We start from the raw sequence: 16,649 nt of genomic DNA, 5'->3' as shown, positions 1-16,649 counted from the left end.
TATTCAATGCTTTTGTGAAAGCTGTTTATTCAAGTCTGGCTCATGTATGCAGAACCTGAAGGTCACCTTTCTGATGATTGCTTAATGGCTTAAACAAAATAAATAAACAGCCTAAGTTCAAATGCCATCACCTAGAAATCTCCATCACAAATAGCAATAATTATCACTTTTCATGATTACAGCAGAAGTTCAATGACTGCACAGATATAGAGAACAGACATTTCTAAACTCCTTTTTCTCTTTCCCCACCATGAATGCTGGCCCTGAGCCCAAGCTGCCAAGCTCAAGGGAGGGGAAGTAATGGGGAGATGTGCTGAGGACCTGACAGTAGACAGCAGCTGTAATTCCACAGGACTTACACAGTGTCCTAAAGGTGCTCACCAAAATTCTGTTCCTGTCCCTATGCCTCAATAATTTGGTCATGAGATAATCAGAGCGTACCTTCTCACGCAGGGACTGAGAAACAATCCAAACTCCTAGTACTTATACACAAATGTACTTACAAAGAAGGACAGTTTTCAGAGTGAGAAGTTCTCTTTGGTAGCTTCCCCCTACCCACACTTGGGACAATAGAGTGGAGTCAACAGTGAGATGAGTTAGAGGGGATTATTGTTCCCGGTAACACTTGTTAAATATCCAGTATGTCAGAATGGGGAATAAAGCACCACTCTCCTGAAGTCCACTGCTTAAATCTTTTCTACTGTTCTGTTATTCATCTCACAAGAGAAATTATTTTTAAAATGCTATACAATCCAGCTCTTGCTTTTTCTCTTCTAGGTAGCTCTATATTTTATATAGTGCGCAGAGGAAAAAGAAATAGTCTTCCTAATTTAAAATTTAAGGAATTTACTATTAATGCCAGTGGTCAAAGTAACCCAAGAGAAAAATACCATTTCGACTTTGTTTTTTTAGTTAAACTGTTCAGTGATACAGAGGGTTAAGAATCTCCCTGACTTTTTATTTTCAGGTTACTGAGTATCATTGTTCAGGATTCTAAGAAAGGAACATACTGTGCTGTCACTGTTTCTTCAAGAGTGTTATTATTTTGCTTTCCCTGTGCAACACCAAAAAACCCAAAAAACATGCTACTTTGTTTATCTAAAATGTGAATGTAATGTTCTGCACCAGCTATGCTTCAGTAGCAACCCAGAGGCTACACAGTTCAAATGGTCAATTTTGCTGCTCACCAACTGATCCTTCTGACAATTCCTCCTTATAGCCACCGAGTTTCTCCTCCCCTCTCTACTACAGATACACAATACAACTCTGTTTAAAAGGCAAGTAAGGTTTGCACTTATCTGAGTGAATACAGAGCTTAAATGTAAAATAACAGCATTGTGTTTGCTCATTAGGCCCACTGTACAATCAAGGAGACCCATATGCAGCTCCAGTGCTACCCACCCCCCAACCTCAGCTGAAGAAAGATGCATGTGTGGCCATAGCCTTCCTTTTGAGATAGGCATGGTCCAGTATTAGAATCCAGCATTAGGATTCCTGGGTGTCTAAGAAGTGCCAATGGTTTGGTTGGGAAGCAAAAACAGTTCAAATTCTTGTAAAAGAGGAATAGGGACACTCTGACTTGGTCTACCTTTTCCAGCTATTGGTTTGCCAGATGCAATACAAAACAATTTGCACCTTCGTTAGAACAAATATAACATATTCCAGATTCGCAACACATAACCAACCTACTACAGCTACTGTGCATTAAATATTCCTGAACATGACCTGTTTTTTTTTTTTTAAACAGACCAATTTCTAAGTCACAGGAGGGCTTACAATTTGTTAAGAGTTCAGCTACCTACGAGAGACAGCTGAGCATGGCAGAAACAAAAAAAAGAAAGGGAAGAACTGTTAAACGCTGAGATAATTTCTGTTTTAACTACTAATGTATAATAAAGAAGAGAGACAGTTGTATATGCTTTAGAATACCATGTGACCACAGAGATTGCCTGGGGGATTACACCGGCCTCCATCACAGCAGATCAATGAAGTATTGCCTTAGTACTGTTTCTAAATTTGACTATCAGTGTTCAGTCATTCTTTGTACTTGAAAAAATTCACACTAAATTTTTGCAATGTACAGTAAAACCAAGACAACTTAAAGTGTTAATTTTGCAAAAGCATCCATAGATAGCCGTATAATAAAATATGTAAGTAATGCTACTGTACTCAGTAGAGATACCCACAGAAGAGCTAAACTATCGACATGATCAAGTTTTTGCAGGACTATGGTTTTAAGCCTTATAGAAATCACAGAATCACTAAGGTTGGAAAAGACCTAAGATCATCAAGTCCAACCATTACACAAAAAAAAAAAAAAACCACCCCACCAAAAAACACAAACCACCAAACACACTGCAACCCACACCAAAACAACCCACCCACACCACACAGCACCATGCTCATCAAGCCACATCCCACAATGCCATATCCACACGTTCCTTGAACACCTCCAGGGAGGGTGACTCCACTACCTCCCTGGGCAGCCTGTTCCAGTGTTTCACCACTCTCTCAGTGAAGAAATTTTTCCTAATATCCAGCCTGAACCTCCCCTGGCGCAACTTGAGGCCATTTCCTCTTGTCCTGTCACTCATCACTTGGGAGAAGAGACCAACACCCACCTCTCTGCAACCCCCTTTCAGGTAATTGTAGAGAGCGATGAGGTCTCCCCTCAGCCTCCTCTTCTCCAGACAGAACGTCCCCAGTTCCCTCAGCCACTCCTCATAAGACTTGTGCTCCAGACCCCTCACCAGCTTCGTCGCCCTTCTCTGGACACGCTCCAGCACCTCCATGTCCTTCTTGTAGTGAGGGGCCCAAAACTGAACACAGTATTCGAGGTGCGGCCTCACCAGTGCCGAGTACAGGGGCACGATCACCTCCCTACTCCTGCTGGCCACACTGTTTCTGATACAGGCCAGGATGCCATTGGCCTTCTTGGCCACCTGGGCACACTGCTGGCTCATACTCAGCCGGCTGTCGACCAACACCCCCAGGTCCTTTTCTGCGGGGGAGCTTTCCAGCCACTCGTCCCCAAGCCTGTAGCGTACTTTATGCATACTTTAAAATACTTACTTGGAAACCGATTGTTTACACTTTTGAAATAGCATTGGAATATTTTTGTATAGGTAAAAATATTTTCAGGAATTAATACAAAGAGTCTTTTCTGAAAAATAAACAAACTGCACTGAAAAAATAATCAGAAGAATACTGTCAAAATTCAACTTTAAGAACCTAGATGAGGTATTTAAGTTAGAAACCCAGACTGTCTGCAAGCATGAGTCTCAGGAAGTAAATTCAAAACTTCTCAGCCATTAATTTCTCTCACAGTCTCTTTAGGTAAGACAGCTCAGGCTCCTCCATGGGCATTTCAGACCCTCAGCCTCTCTGTCTTGAGACTTACAGTCACCTAGATCAATTAAATCATCTCAGTCAAAACAAAAACAATAGTACAGGCTGAAACTATAACTAGACTTTCAAGTAACTAGAGATACATAATGTTTCCCAAGATTTTTATAATTCTTAGAGAAATTTAAAAAAAAAAAAAAAAACACAACACCCCAAACTCTTCCTTTTACCAATTCAGAAAATAATAATTTTCCATGAAGAATTACATATTTTACCTATACTAATTATTGAGAACACTTAACTTCAAGTTGCCAGCTGAATTTAAAAAGGAATAAAAGTAGGCTGCCTTTTAAATAGCAGGTAGAGCAAATAAGCATCGAAGAAATTTCCAAGAGACACAAAAATATTGGAAGAAAACAAAAAACAAACAAAAAAAAAAAGCTACGTGATTTTCCCAAGGGAACAGTCTCACTACAGCACAATTTTTGCTACTATTCACAAGATTTCAAGAAAACCAAGTTTGTCAGACCAATCTTAATGACAGCCTATGCTACTTAAGGCATACTATCATAGCTAATGTAGAAAATACTACAAAAGTTACCATGTGATTAAATAAATCCTCTACATAGAAAATAAAGAAAAATAATATTCTATAGATTTAAAAATTATTTGGAAGATTACTACAAACCTCTGTGCCACTCAGTAAACTTTGAACAGGATGAAGTAGCGCATCTATCACTGCATCCGTATATAAACATTCAGCAGCACATCCTGTTTGATCACAAAAAACTTGCAGAATCTCCATAACAAGACTTGCTGGAGAATAATTGTCTGGTGAACACAAGAAGTATTTGTTTATATTTTAACTTACACAAACATATCTATATGGCTTATGTAGATGCTTCTGAATTATAATTTTGTTAACCATTGATTTAACATAGTTAGAGGGAAAAAGGAAAGGTAAGGGAGGAAGGGAAGAGAAAAATCTGCACAAATAAAAGACCCAAATTAAAAATTGCAAAAGAAGGTACCACATGCCTCATTATAATTATATATATTAGCATATATTAAAAACAAACATTTACCTGTATGCTCTGCCAAAGCTGTCTTTGGGTAACTTGGAGAGTGATAAATAAGCTGAGTAAATAATACCAACAGATCGGTTATGGATACACTATCTATTAAAAAAAAAAAAAAAGGAAAGTACTCTGCAAATTAAAGTGCAACTTTAATTTTACAAATAAAATGGATTTTGTAAATATATGTAAACAATGCTTTGCTTTATTGAGGAACTCAACATATGTACAACTGATAAAGCAAAGGACATGCATGTTCCTGGGACTCCACCAAGGTATTTCATGATCAACTTAAAAGGCTTGATCTTGCTCCCAATTTAGACAATTGCAATTTTACCATGTCTTCCATTGAAACAAATGGCAGCCAAAGTTTGAGAACGCTGAATATATAGAGCTGGAAAACAGACAAGCTGTCAGACAACTCTTCCTCAGGTCTGAAACAAAACCAACAAATGTACCTAAATGCAGGTTGGGAACTATTGCTCCAAGTTCAATGTAATTATGTAAATAAATCAGACAATTTTTGAGGAAAGGGTTGCTATCCAACCGGGGGGTTGGACTAGATGATCTCCAGAGGTCCCTTCCAACCCCTATCATTCTGTGATTCTGTGATCTATGAGCTGAGAAGGACACTATTAAGAAGACAGATGGTGAGACTGTTACTTTTGTAGGGGAGAGAAGAAACAACTGTCACCATTGGAACACTGCTTGAATGGTGTTACACAGATAATCCATAGATGACAAAAGCACTCGATTAGTAGATGTTTCTTCCTCACAACTGCCCTACATTGGATCTATTAAGTCCTGATCCTCAAACCAAAGGGAAAAAATACCTTCAAAAGACAAGTCTCAGAATTAGTATCTAGAAATGTTTTGAATTCTACACTGAATTAATAGAGATATTAATGTAATGGAACACTACAATTGTTCTCATGTACTTGCATTTGCCAACCCTGCACAATGTATCACCATATGCAGATTTCTCTGGATGTTCAAGGGCTTTTCCATCTCATATCTTCTGTCCTTATTAACACCGCTGTTCCACAGGTACCACCAACCTTTTCCTCTACTGTTGTTTTACCTTTATTATATTAATAGGTTAAGCTCCGAGCAATTGTTTTCAATTTGCAATTAACTTGAAATACTGATTTTGTTTCACACCTGAAAAACAGTTTTGGTCCCTGGACGTGTCTCTCTTCCAACTAATTATGTCAATTGGTTTGACAAAAGATATTACTCATACCTAGAAAGACTGAATAACTTACACGCTTATCCAACTCCCCTTCAACATGAAATTAATATATTAAATGTAAGGATAAAAGCAATCTATTCAACCACATCCATCAAAGATCAAAAAAACATGTTGATGCTCAAAATTACCTATACCATCTTTTAAGAAAGGTTTCCAGGCACAGAATTGATGAACAAAGTATTGTCCTATAATGTCCACAATATTGCAGTGGAAACATATATCAAATATGGATAAAGTGTTGCTCAGCAGGTTCCATTTTCCTCATCCCTCCCCTTACCTTTTTTGTTTTTCAGCTGTACTGGAAAGAGATTTTGGCCTTGCTTATAGATCAACAATCTTCCTAAAAGGCACAGTGAATGAACAAAATAGACATACTGCAATTCTGGTCCAGTGTAAGAAAAGTTCCGCTTATCACCTTTAACAATAAAACAAAAAAATTAGAACTTGACTCTTTCAGTTTACTCTACAGTACCTACCTACTACCTGCAATGTACATGGATCATTCTGTATATAAAGACAGACAGCTTAAGTAACTAACCGCTGCTATTAGTGTTCTCTCAAAAGATAGACATACAACATTTTGGGAAGAAAAAGAACAGAAAGAATGTCTTCTTCTTGAGGTAGCATGCTCAAAGACCTAAAGAATTTGGATGTATGTGCATATAATGAAAGACATGCAAAGATACTCACTACAATGTTGCTGGGAGAAGTCATTGACTCTAGAATTTTTATTAGCTGCTGCCTTGCAAAATTCAAAATAATCTAGACATTGCTGGACAGCTGCATTAATCTGTGGAAAAAAGCACAAAATAATTAAATACCTGGTATTTTACAATAAAGTCATTCTCTCTCGTATCCAAGAACTGTCCTTTAAAACAAGAACCTAAATATTCACTTCACTGCAATTACCTCATGTTTCAGTGCTTTGGATGGGTTAACCAACAGGATGCAAAATTTTACAGGGCTATTAAAACGCACTGCCATTATTGTTACATTATCAACACTACCATCTCTATAATCATTAAGACAATCTATGAAAAAGAGTACAGAGAACATGCAACTATTTTGAGAAGTTAATGGCAATCACAGATTGCCCTATTGTCATTACTATGGGAGATTTTCATTTTCCACACATGAAAAATTTTGTCTTGAATACACTTACTAAACTGTAAGTTTGGTTGTTGCATGCTGTCAGTGCTATTACTGTTCTTTGCAGAAGTGTTGTATCATTATCATAGCGTTATCATCTAATCTATGTATATGAAAGTTTAAAAATTATCAGCATGGATGTAGAAATGAATCACAAATATAGCATATGAACAAAGAAGTACATTTAGATTTACAAGAGTTTGGAGCTGCTAAAAATTATTCACAAGTGTAAGTAAAATATACAGACATATGTAATAAAAGAATACTTAATCAAGTGTTTATGCTTAGAAATTAGATAGACTACCCTGCTCATGGACTTCCTATTATAAACTTTTTGTTGCATGGAACATGCCTTATTCTATGCTCTGTTCTATGCATACAGATAAACACAACAAACGTCCTTTATAGTTGTCTGTATCTTTGTCTCCCATCTTAAGGTTTTCTCATTCACATACATTTTACATTGTATTTCATTTGTATTACAAGATTTTACAAAACACAGCCAAAGTACTGTCTATGTGAATGGATCTCACATCTATATTGGTCTTACTGAAAACAATGAAGCTTCCATCCCAGTGAAGAGATCTGCCCGTACAGAATATGTGATAGGATTAACACCTACATTACCAAAGATGTTTTCCCAGTCTGATGTATTATGGTGACACTTTGAATTCTTAATGCTTCATATCACAACTTAAAGAATACAATGGTGGTTTTTTAGTCTCTTTCCATCAAAAATCCAAATTCAGCATAGAGTTTTTATGATATTTTTTCATGCACCATTTGCTATCTTTATACATTGTCAGAAATAATTCTGAATATGAATGCAACATAAGGAATTAATAAATAATAATTCTAATTAAACACCTGCTATAAACCATCCAAATTTCCCTTCTTTGCCTTTAACAATAATTCATTTAAGCCAAGAGAAATTTAAAAAAAAAAATTAAAATCAAAAAGGCTCATCTAGCTAAACAACATGGAACAGCTCTGACACAAGGGAAAAAAGGAAAAAAATGCTCCAACCACAACATGCAAAGCAAGAACAAGTTCCAAGTAAATTTGCCTTGGGAATTACTTACCAAAGATTTGTATTTCTTTTCCAAAAGCCTAAGTACCACTGTTCTGCTGTAATGTGCATGCTAAAATGACAAAGAAGACCTAATGTGAACTTCAAACATGTAAGTTTTATTTTTTAATTAAAAAGTAGAAATTATCTCTGATTCTGTTCTATTAGGGATCCTGTGCACAGTACATATTCAATATATTGAACTCCAGCTTGTGTAAACCAGTATTATACTCAACCGAGCCTTTTGTTTGCAGTACATTTAAGATGACAAAAAAATTACGTCATTAGAAAAATGTGTAGCAGAACATGCAATAAACAGGAAAGCAATAACTACACTGAAATGTTAGACTACATGTTTTGACATTGCCATGTAAATCCTAAACTGTAAGTTTATACATGGTAGGCTGCAAAAACTCTAATGTCCATTGGAGGTTGGCAAGCTGTGTACAGCCTATCATATATATAACTGTACTTTCATGCTCATCACTTCTTCCGGAAAATTATTTGCATCTTTTGATAGCTGTCAGTCAATTATGACAAAGGGACCGAAGTCCCAACGTGCAGTAAGTTCTCAGAAATTTTATGAAAACTAGTAACTGAATAGAAATGGAGGGAGAGAGTAGTGTTAAAGGGCAAAGGACATAAACGCCTAAAAAAAGCCCCAGACTTCCTTAATTGCAGTGCTCATTATAGGTTGTTATCAGGTCACAATAGGCCTGTGATAATAATAGTCATAAATCAAACTTTTCAAAATACATGTCAGACATGAACAAGTTGCAAGTTGTTGGGTTGGGGTTTTTTTGCTTACCGTCCACTTTTTAAACCATACTGCTTTGATATCTAGCAGAGCCAAGAAGTAGACTGGACTCAAAAAATCTGAAGAGGTAGGGTGATTAGGCTCATGTTTTACTGACAAAAGTGACAAGGTACTCTCCACTACTTCTTCCATGTACCTCATGACACAAACAGGAAAAATTGAACAGAAAACAAAAATCACTTAAATCTTTCCACCGGTAATACTCAGGAACGAATTTCTGGTAAAACCTCATTGTTCAGATAAATCATAAATATCAACAACATTCTCTTTAACTTGATCTTGTAAGCATATTAATTCTTTGCATTACCATGAAAAAAACTAATAACAACACACATGTGTATTCTCTTACATGATTACGTATTTTATTACACTTGCCACTTTGTAAAACATCCAAATTATTTTTGTTAAAAAGCACTTACAACACTTCAAAAGCTAAGCAAGGAGCTTAATATGACCACAACTGCTCCTATGCAACTTCCCTATTCTACTTTTCCCACCCTCTATTTATATTCCCCCCCCCTTATCACTGACCAGTCATCTGTGCATCCGATAATCAACCTTTTGCTAAAATTATATGCATCTAATTACATATCAAAAATCACTAAATTAATAAACAGTGACAAGGTTTTGAAGGTGACATACTTTTCTGGATGACGAATCCAGGAAGAGGGAGCTTCCTTTTGGTACTCATTTAAAAGGCGGACCTGAAAACATAATTATTAAAACTAAAAAATAAATAATGCATGATGTTTCAGAAATGACAAAAAAGGTATGGAAAGTTAATTTATACCTTTTTAAGTAAAAGATGTATGTCTGTGTTAGAAACATCCAAACCATCGGAAATACGAAGAGAATATTCTCCAGAAAGAAAGTACAACTCCAAGTGTCTTGCTAAAAAAGAAGAAAAAAAAAAAGAAAATCTCACCTCCATGACAACAGTGGCAAAACAGACTGTATTATACAGCTTCACTAAATTTAACTGATTTTCGGCAAGTACATGACTCCTGAAGTCTTAAAGGTAATTAAATGCACATACCTAAACTTGTATAGACTTCTCTTGTCATATTAAATGGAGAAGAAGAAAAGGTTTTTGCATAGAACCTAAGAATTTTCTCCTAAGGTAGAAAAAGCAAGCAATGTATTAAATAGCATGTATTAAATGTATTAAATTTTAAATGTATTAAATAATAAATTAAATGTAACTGTATATTATTAATTGCACAATAATCAATATGTAGTGGCATTATTCTTAATATTACATATTGCTCAGATATCTCTACAGATGTGAAGCATATTTTATAAAAATATACAGTTTGGGACCACAGAAACATCCAGTCGGAAGGAAATTTTACTCAAATACTTTAACTGACAGCACCAATGCAAAGCCTCACTGAGGTACAAAGCAGCAGATCAGGGAATATTACTGTACTTTTCCATTAACATTAATGGTTTTTTATTCTATTAAATGTACCAATGACTTGTAACTAGCACTGTTTCAAAAGAAAGCATAGACCTTCTAAGGTGAAATACATGACAGCAGCTGGGGCAACTTTCATATTTATTTCATAATCACTTTAAAATTCAAAGAAAAATAAAAAAAGGCTTAATTGGCATAATAAATAATCTAAAAGCAGTTTAAGCAGCTGCCATTTTTTTTTCCTCATCAGTGCCTGTGTAATATTACTATGTATCATTTTCTCATCATCATGGAGCATATACCTGACTTAAACGGGAAATATTAACATGACATGTTTTACAGAAGAGTTTTGTCAATATTTTTACGTCTGTTTGCTAAAAGACATTCAAACCTCTTCATTCCCATTAAAAGGTACGTAAATGAGTACTCCAGTCTCTAAAAATCCTACTGAAATCCTGTTGTAATCCTTTAAATCAAGACCTACTGGAATCATATAGTTCTTTTACTTCAAAAAGAGTTTATCTGATACATACACGAATAATAAAAAGTCTTGGGACCCTGCTGGACTACTCATAATACATATGTAACCTCTTATTCCTCTTCAGTACTCCTTACTAAGGTTACACATCTGATAACTAAATACAGAACATTAGCTTACACTGAACGTTGCATCAGGATCTGACAGAGACATCGTTAGATGCTTACGCAGAATTGGCCAACTCTCAGCGTTCAGTATATCAGAGGGAGGGGCAAAGCACAGTGTCTGCAATGCTTCTTGGCGAACCTGAAGTGGTCAAAAAGACAAACACCACAAATCCGTTCACAGCAACCTCTCAAGTATGTAATTTACAATATAATTTGGAGGAAGGAAAAAACAGGACCTGGCTGTAGAAAAGATAAGCAATTCCAGAATACTTGTCTTCTGCTAGAATTTTATGGTGATTTAGAGAAAACACTACATCACTGAGAAAAAAACCCCAAACATATATTTGAAAAAGCAACAAAACCATTTTATATAGGTTTTCAATACTGGATGCAAGGATTATGCTCTACTTTCTGCTTGTAATCAAATATTTTTTAATCAGGGAATATAGGAAACTATGAACCAAATACTACAAGTATGCCTAGAAGCTCTCTAAAAAGTCAGTAAGAGAAAGTGGAAACAGAGTTACTAGATACTGTTTTACTGCTGAATTTTCATGAGCATTTTAATCTAAATAATTTCAAATAACTTTTTTTTTTGTTCTATCTGTAGACAACTAATCTCTAGTAATTTATTCATACTACTGAAACAAACTGAAGGAAATTTTAACAATATTTAATAGCATCAGACTTTTTACCTGGTTTTCTAAGAAAACTCGACCACAATGTTTATACCAGATCCCATCCACCATGCCTTTTTCAACTGCCAGACAATCCCAAACAAATCTTACTGAGACAGCACTGTCAAAATGATGTTTCTCCAAGCTGCAAAAATATCAGCAGCTGGTGCTGAATGGTGGGGTTAGAGACCCAAATTAGTACTGCCACTAACAGGAAGGCAAACCTAACTTGGACTTTACATATTCCATCTGGCAGCAGCTTGTTGGCAAATCAGCAAGCATCTCTCTCTTCTGATAGGGGTAACACAAAGGACAACACGGAAGTTATCAAGAAGGGCAAGGGCATGTATATAGGAAAATAAGCTTCAGTAACTTTATTTCTCACAGAACTTTTTCCAAACTAAAAATGCCCATCTATAGCACATAAACGCCTAAAAAAAAAAAAACGTAATTGCTGCAACACTAGCTTTTGAACCAGATGGTTATGCACAATGAAATACTGCACTGCAGAGCAGTTGCTGCACTGAAGCCAAGATACATGAACCAACAAAACCAAGATTCCACTCAGGTACATATAAACTCTTATGTACATACAGTCTGTTTTCCAATATGCCATAAGCATTCATTTGTATTAACATTTTATTTCTTCTCTGAAACTTACTTCCTCAGGCTGAATAGGGTCAAGCCTTTCTACAAGCAGCTGCAACTGTTCTTGACTCATGAATGTATAACTCTGTAATACACATTATAAAATGATCATTAGAATATTTTATTAAACTGAACAGCAGGAGATTAAAATCATCAGTCTTTCTGATATCTAATTTACTTTTAATAATTAGGACTTCAACATTTTTACTAATTCAACATTAAAGTCAACATTCTAAATGTTTTCTGCCATTTATCCAAAGTTAAATTTACAGCAACAAAATTCTCGTTACATATTTTGCTTTCTTTTACTTAAAAGTTTCCTGTATCTTCAGAAAATCTCTTATAATAATTCATTCAGTAAGTAATACAGCATAGTGCAGTACTGTGGAAATGAACTGCACATTACGTGGCTCCTAAAGTAAAAATCACAAAAAGTGATTTTACCATTATTTTATCTTTTTCTATGCAGTACTTGCACAGGTGCTTTAGAGCACATGGGCATCATATTCATCTCACCTAGCACATGCTGTCTAAAGCTTAGACAGCTAGTATAAGCTTAGTACTTCAGAGGGAAAGAAAGGTAATTAATTCCTTTTAGGATATATCAAAAATAGGAAGGATGAATCTTTTTCTAGGGCTACTTCTCAATCTCTACTGACAGAAACTTAACAATGTTGCAGTACCATGCTTATTTTGTAACATAGAAAACACATTGTACTTGGTTGAACGAGGAGTCACTGTCAGAACAGTTGTCTGTGTAACAGCCACTCTGACGTTCTTCCTTTGTTTTACTATCCAGCCCCTTGTTACGCATCCGATCTTCTTCAAACTTGTTAATCAAAGATTCTACCACAACCATCATGACATTCTTCAAGGCATGCATCATTTCCCTGTATCTTCAAAGTAAAGAAGATTTTAATATTAAAAAGCATAAAAATCACTAATTAAAAAAAAAACCACTAAATCGTGAATAACTGAATATGGCATAATGCTACTTAGACCCAAAATCACTAAATTTACAGAAATGAATGAAAAAAATGCAAAACCAAAATGAGCAACAAAACATCTATGTACCTTAAAGGTTTCAGATAACTATATTTTAAAGTTATAATGAAATTCCTTTTTGCCCTTCTAAAACCATTCAATGAAATACCACTAACATAATCCTGTTCTGGGAGGTTCTTAAGAAAGAACAATGTGAATCCACCAAAAGGGAGAATCTGTCACTGAGAAAACAGGCCAGTTCTCATCCTTGTTAATGTTTATGTTTCAAGTTCAACATCCAGTTTTTCTTCTGCTATAAGCCTTGAGCAGAACCAATAGAAGAGAACACATCATCCTGATTCAAGATCTTGAGTACAGGTCATGCATACAAAATAATTTTCTTTCAACAAAACCGGGGTTTTTCTAAGTTACATAAATTGAATAATAATATCTACAAGGAAGCAATTAAAAATAAAAGCTGCTTCAGAAAAACATTCTATTGTAAAATGCTGATCTTTTATTTCAATTATTTTTACTTTAAGGCTACTATTACTTATTTTACAGTCACCAAAATATAAATTACCATATTGTACTTTAATATCCTCCTACCTCTCAAATTAAAAACATAAGATACAGACATATTTAGTTCATTGGAGCTTCTTCTACCAACTTTAACAAGCAGAAGAACCCTAAGATCCTGATCCTCAAAAGAGAAGGACACAAACAGCATAATTTGAAAAACAGTCATCCTAACATCTCTTTTCTAGGTGAAAACAAAAGCCAGGTATAGTTGATTAAGAACTGCTTTGTAACATAAATGACTGTACTATGAAAATACAGAATGTATCACTAAGGAGTTAAATTCCTTAATACATTTTTCTCCAAAAATACCTTTATGCATGCTACCTACCACAGAAAATGAGTAATTGCAATGAACAAAACTGGAACCTTGAATGATCCTGAAATGATATCAAGACCATCACAGTGAGACCCAATAATGCTTGATCAGAGTTCAGAATGCTTGCAGACAGGTGACAAGAAAAGGACCCTATAAAAGCATGGTTCATAAAACGTATTACTGTGTACTTCTAGATAAGAAACCTTCTGAAAACAAACAGAAAATATAATCTTCTAGAACCGAAACATACACTATTTTTTAATTCCTTTCTTACTGAGGACACATAGTAAACAATAAGCATCACAGTAAAATCCTGGTTCCACTAAAAAGAGAGATGGAGATGAAGTTAAGATTGTGCAACAAAAATGAGTGAAAAAAAAATAGTTCCGCTGATATAGTGTATAAAATCATTTTAGTGGCTAAAATATATGAGAGTCAAAAATTGTCTTTTTTGTTTTCTTCCTCTGCAACACATAATAATGACCACTGATACTAAAATAGTGGGGGGTTGGTTGGTTGTTTTTCATTTTTCAACATTCACCATTTAAGGTGCTCATTTTAATTTCATTGTTTTCACATTGTAATGGTACAACCTCAGTAAAGGCCTCATCATGGCTCTCTATGACAACTAAAAACAGAGAGGCAAGGACCTGATTCACTATGATGACAAAAGTATACTGTCTGTTTCAATTAAAGAAACAATACTTTTAGAACTGTTTTAAGCATTATGATGTAGTTAAGATTTTGTACAGGAATTCCAAAAACAATGTGAACCATAGACTAAACTTTTGAAGTTTTACATATTTTCTGGAAATAACAGCTGTATATACTAAAATCCACTTTATAAGTACTACTGATCGCTGCTTTAAAGAATCACAATTATCTGCCTATGCAAATTCGAAATCCAAAGCATGAAAATTCAGCAAGAGTGCTACCAGCCTCTGTATTCCAAGGAAAAGTTATTTTAATGTCCATAGAAAGGTGAATAAAGTTAGAAGGGAAGAGATGACTAAGAAAAGAATTTAACTGGTACTCACAGAGGTTTTTCAATATAAGGCTCCTTTACTAAATACCGTGTTCAAAGACAATTAATCTGTACCACAGACCCTGTAATATGCTGATATGTGGTTTTCCACACCTACTGATTTCTGGCCATCTGACAGTGTGAGTCAAAATTCTTGGGTAGTTATACGCAGTTAGTTTACATACCAATTCTACATTATACAGACAGCACTGCAGAAGTATCTTTGCATGTACACTAAAATACAAAGCAAGATAGTTCAAACTTCAATTTTTAAACTAGTCAATAAAAGCAGATCTGACTAAAGATACTACTCTCACAGGACACCTGGCTAGATCCCAAGGAAGCAATCTTAAAAAACATACACATGTATTCTAATTTTTTAATATTATTATTAATTGGTTTTTTAGAAAACAACATTGTCATGCAGACTCTATTTATATCTATGGAAATTATCAAACTTGAATACCTCATAAAACCAATTTTTCCTTTAGGCCAACTTCCATATCACAACTGAATTTAATTTGCAGCTAATGAAATAGTATGAAGTAGTGATTCTTCTCTCAAACCTTACCCCTGCCCAACTCCAGTCCTAGATACCTCAAAAACTTCATAGATTTGCTACCGATATTTTTATGCAATAGTTCATAATCTTAATTCCAGGATGAGATGAAGCATGACAAATTGACATGTAGGGTGGGAATATCTGAATTGCTTAGCACGGATTTTTGAAAGCAAAGAATCACTTTTGTCACCCATTGGTTCAGAATTTATTTTTTCAAAACAAGTTCTGGAAAGGAGAAAGGAAGACAAAGAACAAGAAGAAACAAAAATGTGAATTGCATGTATATACTCACTCTTTTGATTCACGGATCTTTTTAGTAACATGTTGGACAAGTGTGTCATAGCCACATACTTCGCCCTGATTTTGAGAAGTACATTTTTCTGTTTCTTCTTCAATCACAGATCCCACAGTATTACTTATATATTGTCTAAGGTATTTCACAAACTCATAGCTGCAACAAATATACAAAATTAAAGTGTAACACATTTCCTTGAGCTGTCAAACATTTTCAACATTATATTAACATTCACTATCTTCTCTCTCAACAGACCTGTTATTTTAAAGTAAAGGTTTATGACTTGCAGAGAAATAAACATCAACGGTGTGAAAAAACACAATAAAGTTTGATTTTCTTCAATATGGTCATTATCAGCATATTCCAGGAGAAACAATACCAAATAGTTTCTAATTTCTTTTTGTGCTTCTTCTAAATGTAAAAATCTACTCAGACAAAAGGTTAAGGTTTTGTAGACAAAAATCATAGAATAACAAGAAATCTCAAATTTAAAATTCCAAAAGAGGCGTTACTTGGAGCATCCTGAACACAGCACTGTCTTATGGTATATCCATCTGGTATTATTATTTATGCAATATACACACAAAATGAGAAGAAAGACAGAAAACACGATTTATAAATTCTAACATTTGAGCATGCCTAAGGCTTATGAAAGTCTGTGTGTCATGACAGCATGCAGATCCCACTCAGTCAAACTGACAAACTAGCTGTCTGTGATTACATGTACACATTAAACGTAAGGAAATTGGCACTTTGCGCTCTTATTGGATACTCACAGAAACTTGTTTAAA

The 16,649-nt window shown here is 35.0% G+C and overlaps 1 protein-coding gene across 1 annotated transcript in view; it reads right to left on the bottom strand.

The window, feature by feature from the left end:
• Window positions 1-16,649, bottom strand: part of TBC1D32 (TBC1 domain family member 32) — an 83,772-nt gene that overhangs the window by 64,045 nt on the left and 3,078 nt on the right. Inside the window, exons 2-14 of the mRNA XM_059833332.1 lie at window positions 15,856-16,014; window positions 12,814-12,991; window positions 12,109-12,180; window positions 10,784-10,909; window positions 9,745-9,823; window positions 9,499-9,599; window positions 9,351-9,412; window positions 8,700-8,844; window positions 7,905-7,964; window positions 6,364-6,463; window positions 5,951-6,088; window positions 4,431-4,523; window positions 4,034-4,176 (exon numbers count right to left, since the gene is read on the bottom strand). Coding sequence (XP_059689315.1) covers window positions 4,034-4,176; window positions 4,431-4,523; window positions 5,951-6,088; window positions 6,364-6,463; window positions 7,905-7,964; window positions 8,700-8,844; window positions 9,351-9,412; window positions 9,499-9,599; window positions 9,745-9,823; window positions 10,784-10,909; window positions 12,109-12,180; window positions 12,814-12,991; window positions 15,856-16,014 — 1,456 coding nt within the window. The remainder of the gene's footprint in view (window positions 1-4,033; window positions 4,177-4,430; window positions 4,524-5,950; window positions 6,089-6,363; window positions 6,464-7,904; window positions 7,965-8,699; window positions 8,845-9,350; window positions 9,413-9,498; window positions 9,600-9,744; window positions 9,824-10,783; window positions 10,910-12,108; window positions 12,181-12,813; window positions 12,992-15,855; window positions 16,015-16,649) is intronic.

Source organism: Gavia stellata, chromosome 2, assembly GCF_030936135.1.
Source record: "Gavia stellata isolate bGavSte3 chromosome 2, bGavSte3.hap2, whole genome shotgun sequence".
In the NCBI taxonomy this organism is placed as follows: Eukaryota; Metazoa; Chordata; class Aves; order Gaviiformes; family Gaviidae; genus Gavia; species Gavia stellata.
The sequence above is the reverse complement of the archived record's forward strand: the minus strand, read 5'-3'. Positions and strand labels throughout refer to the sequence as shown.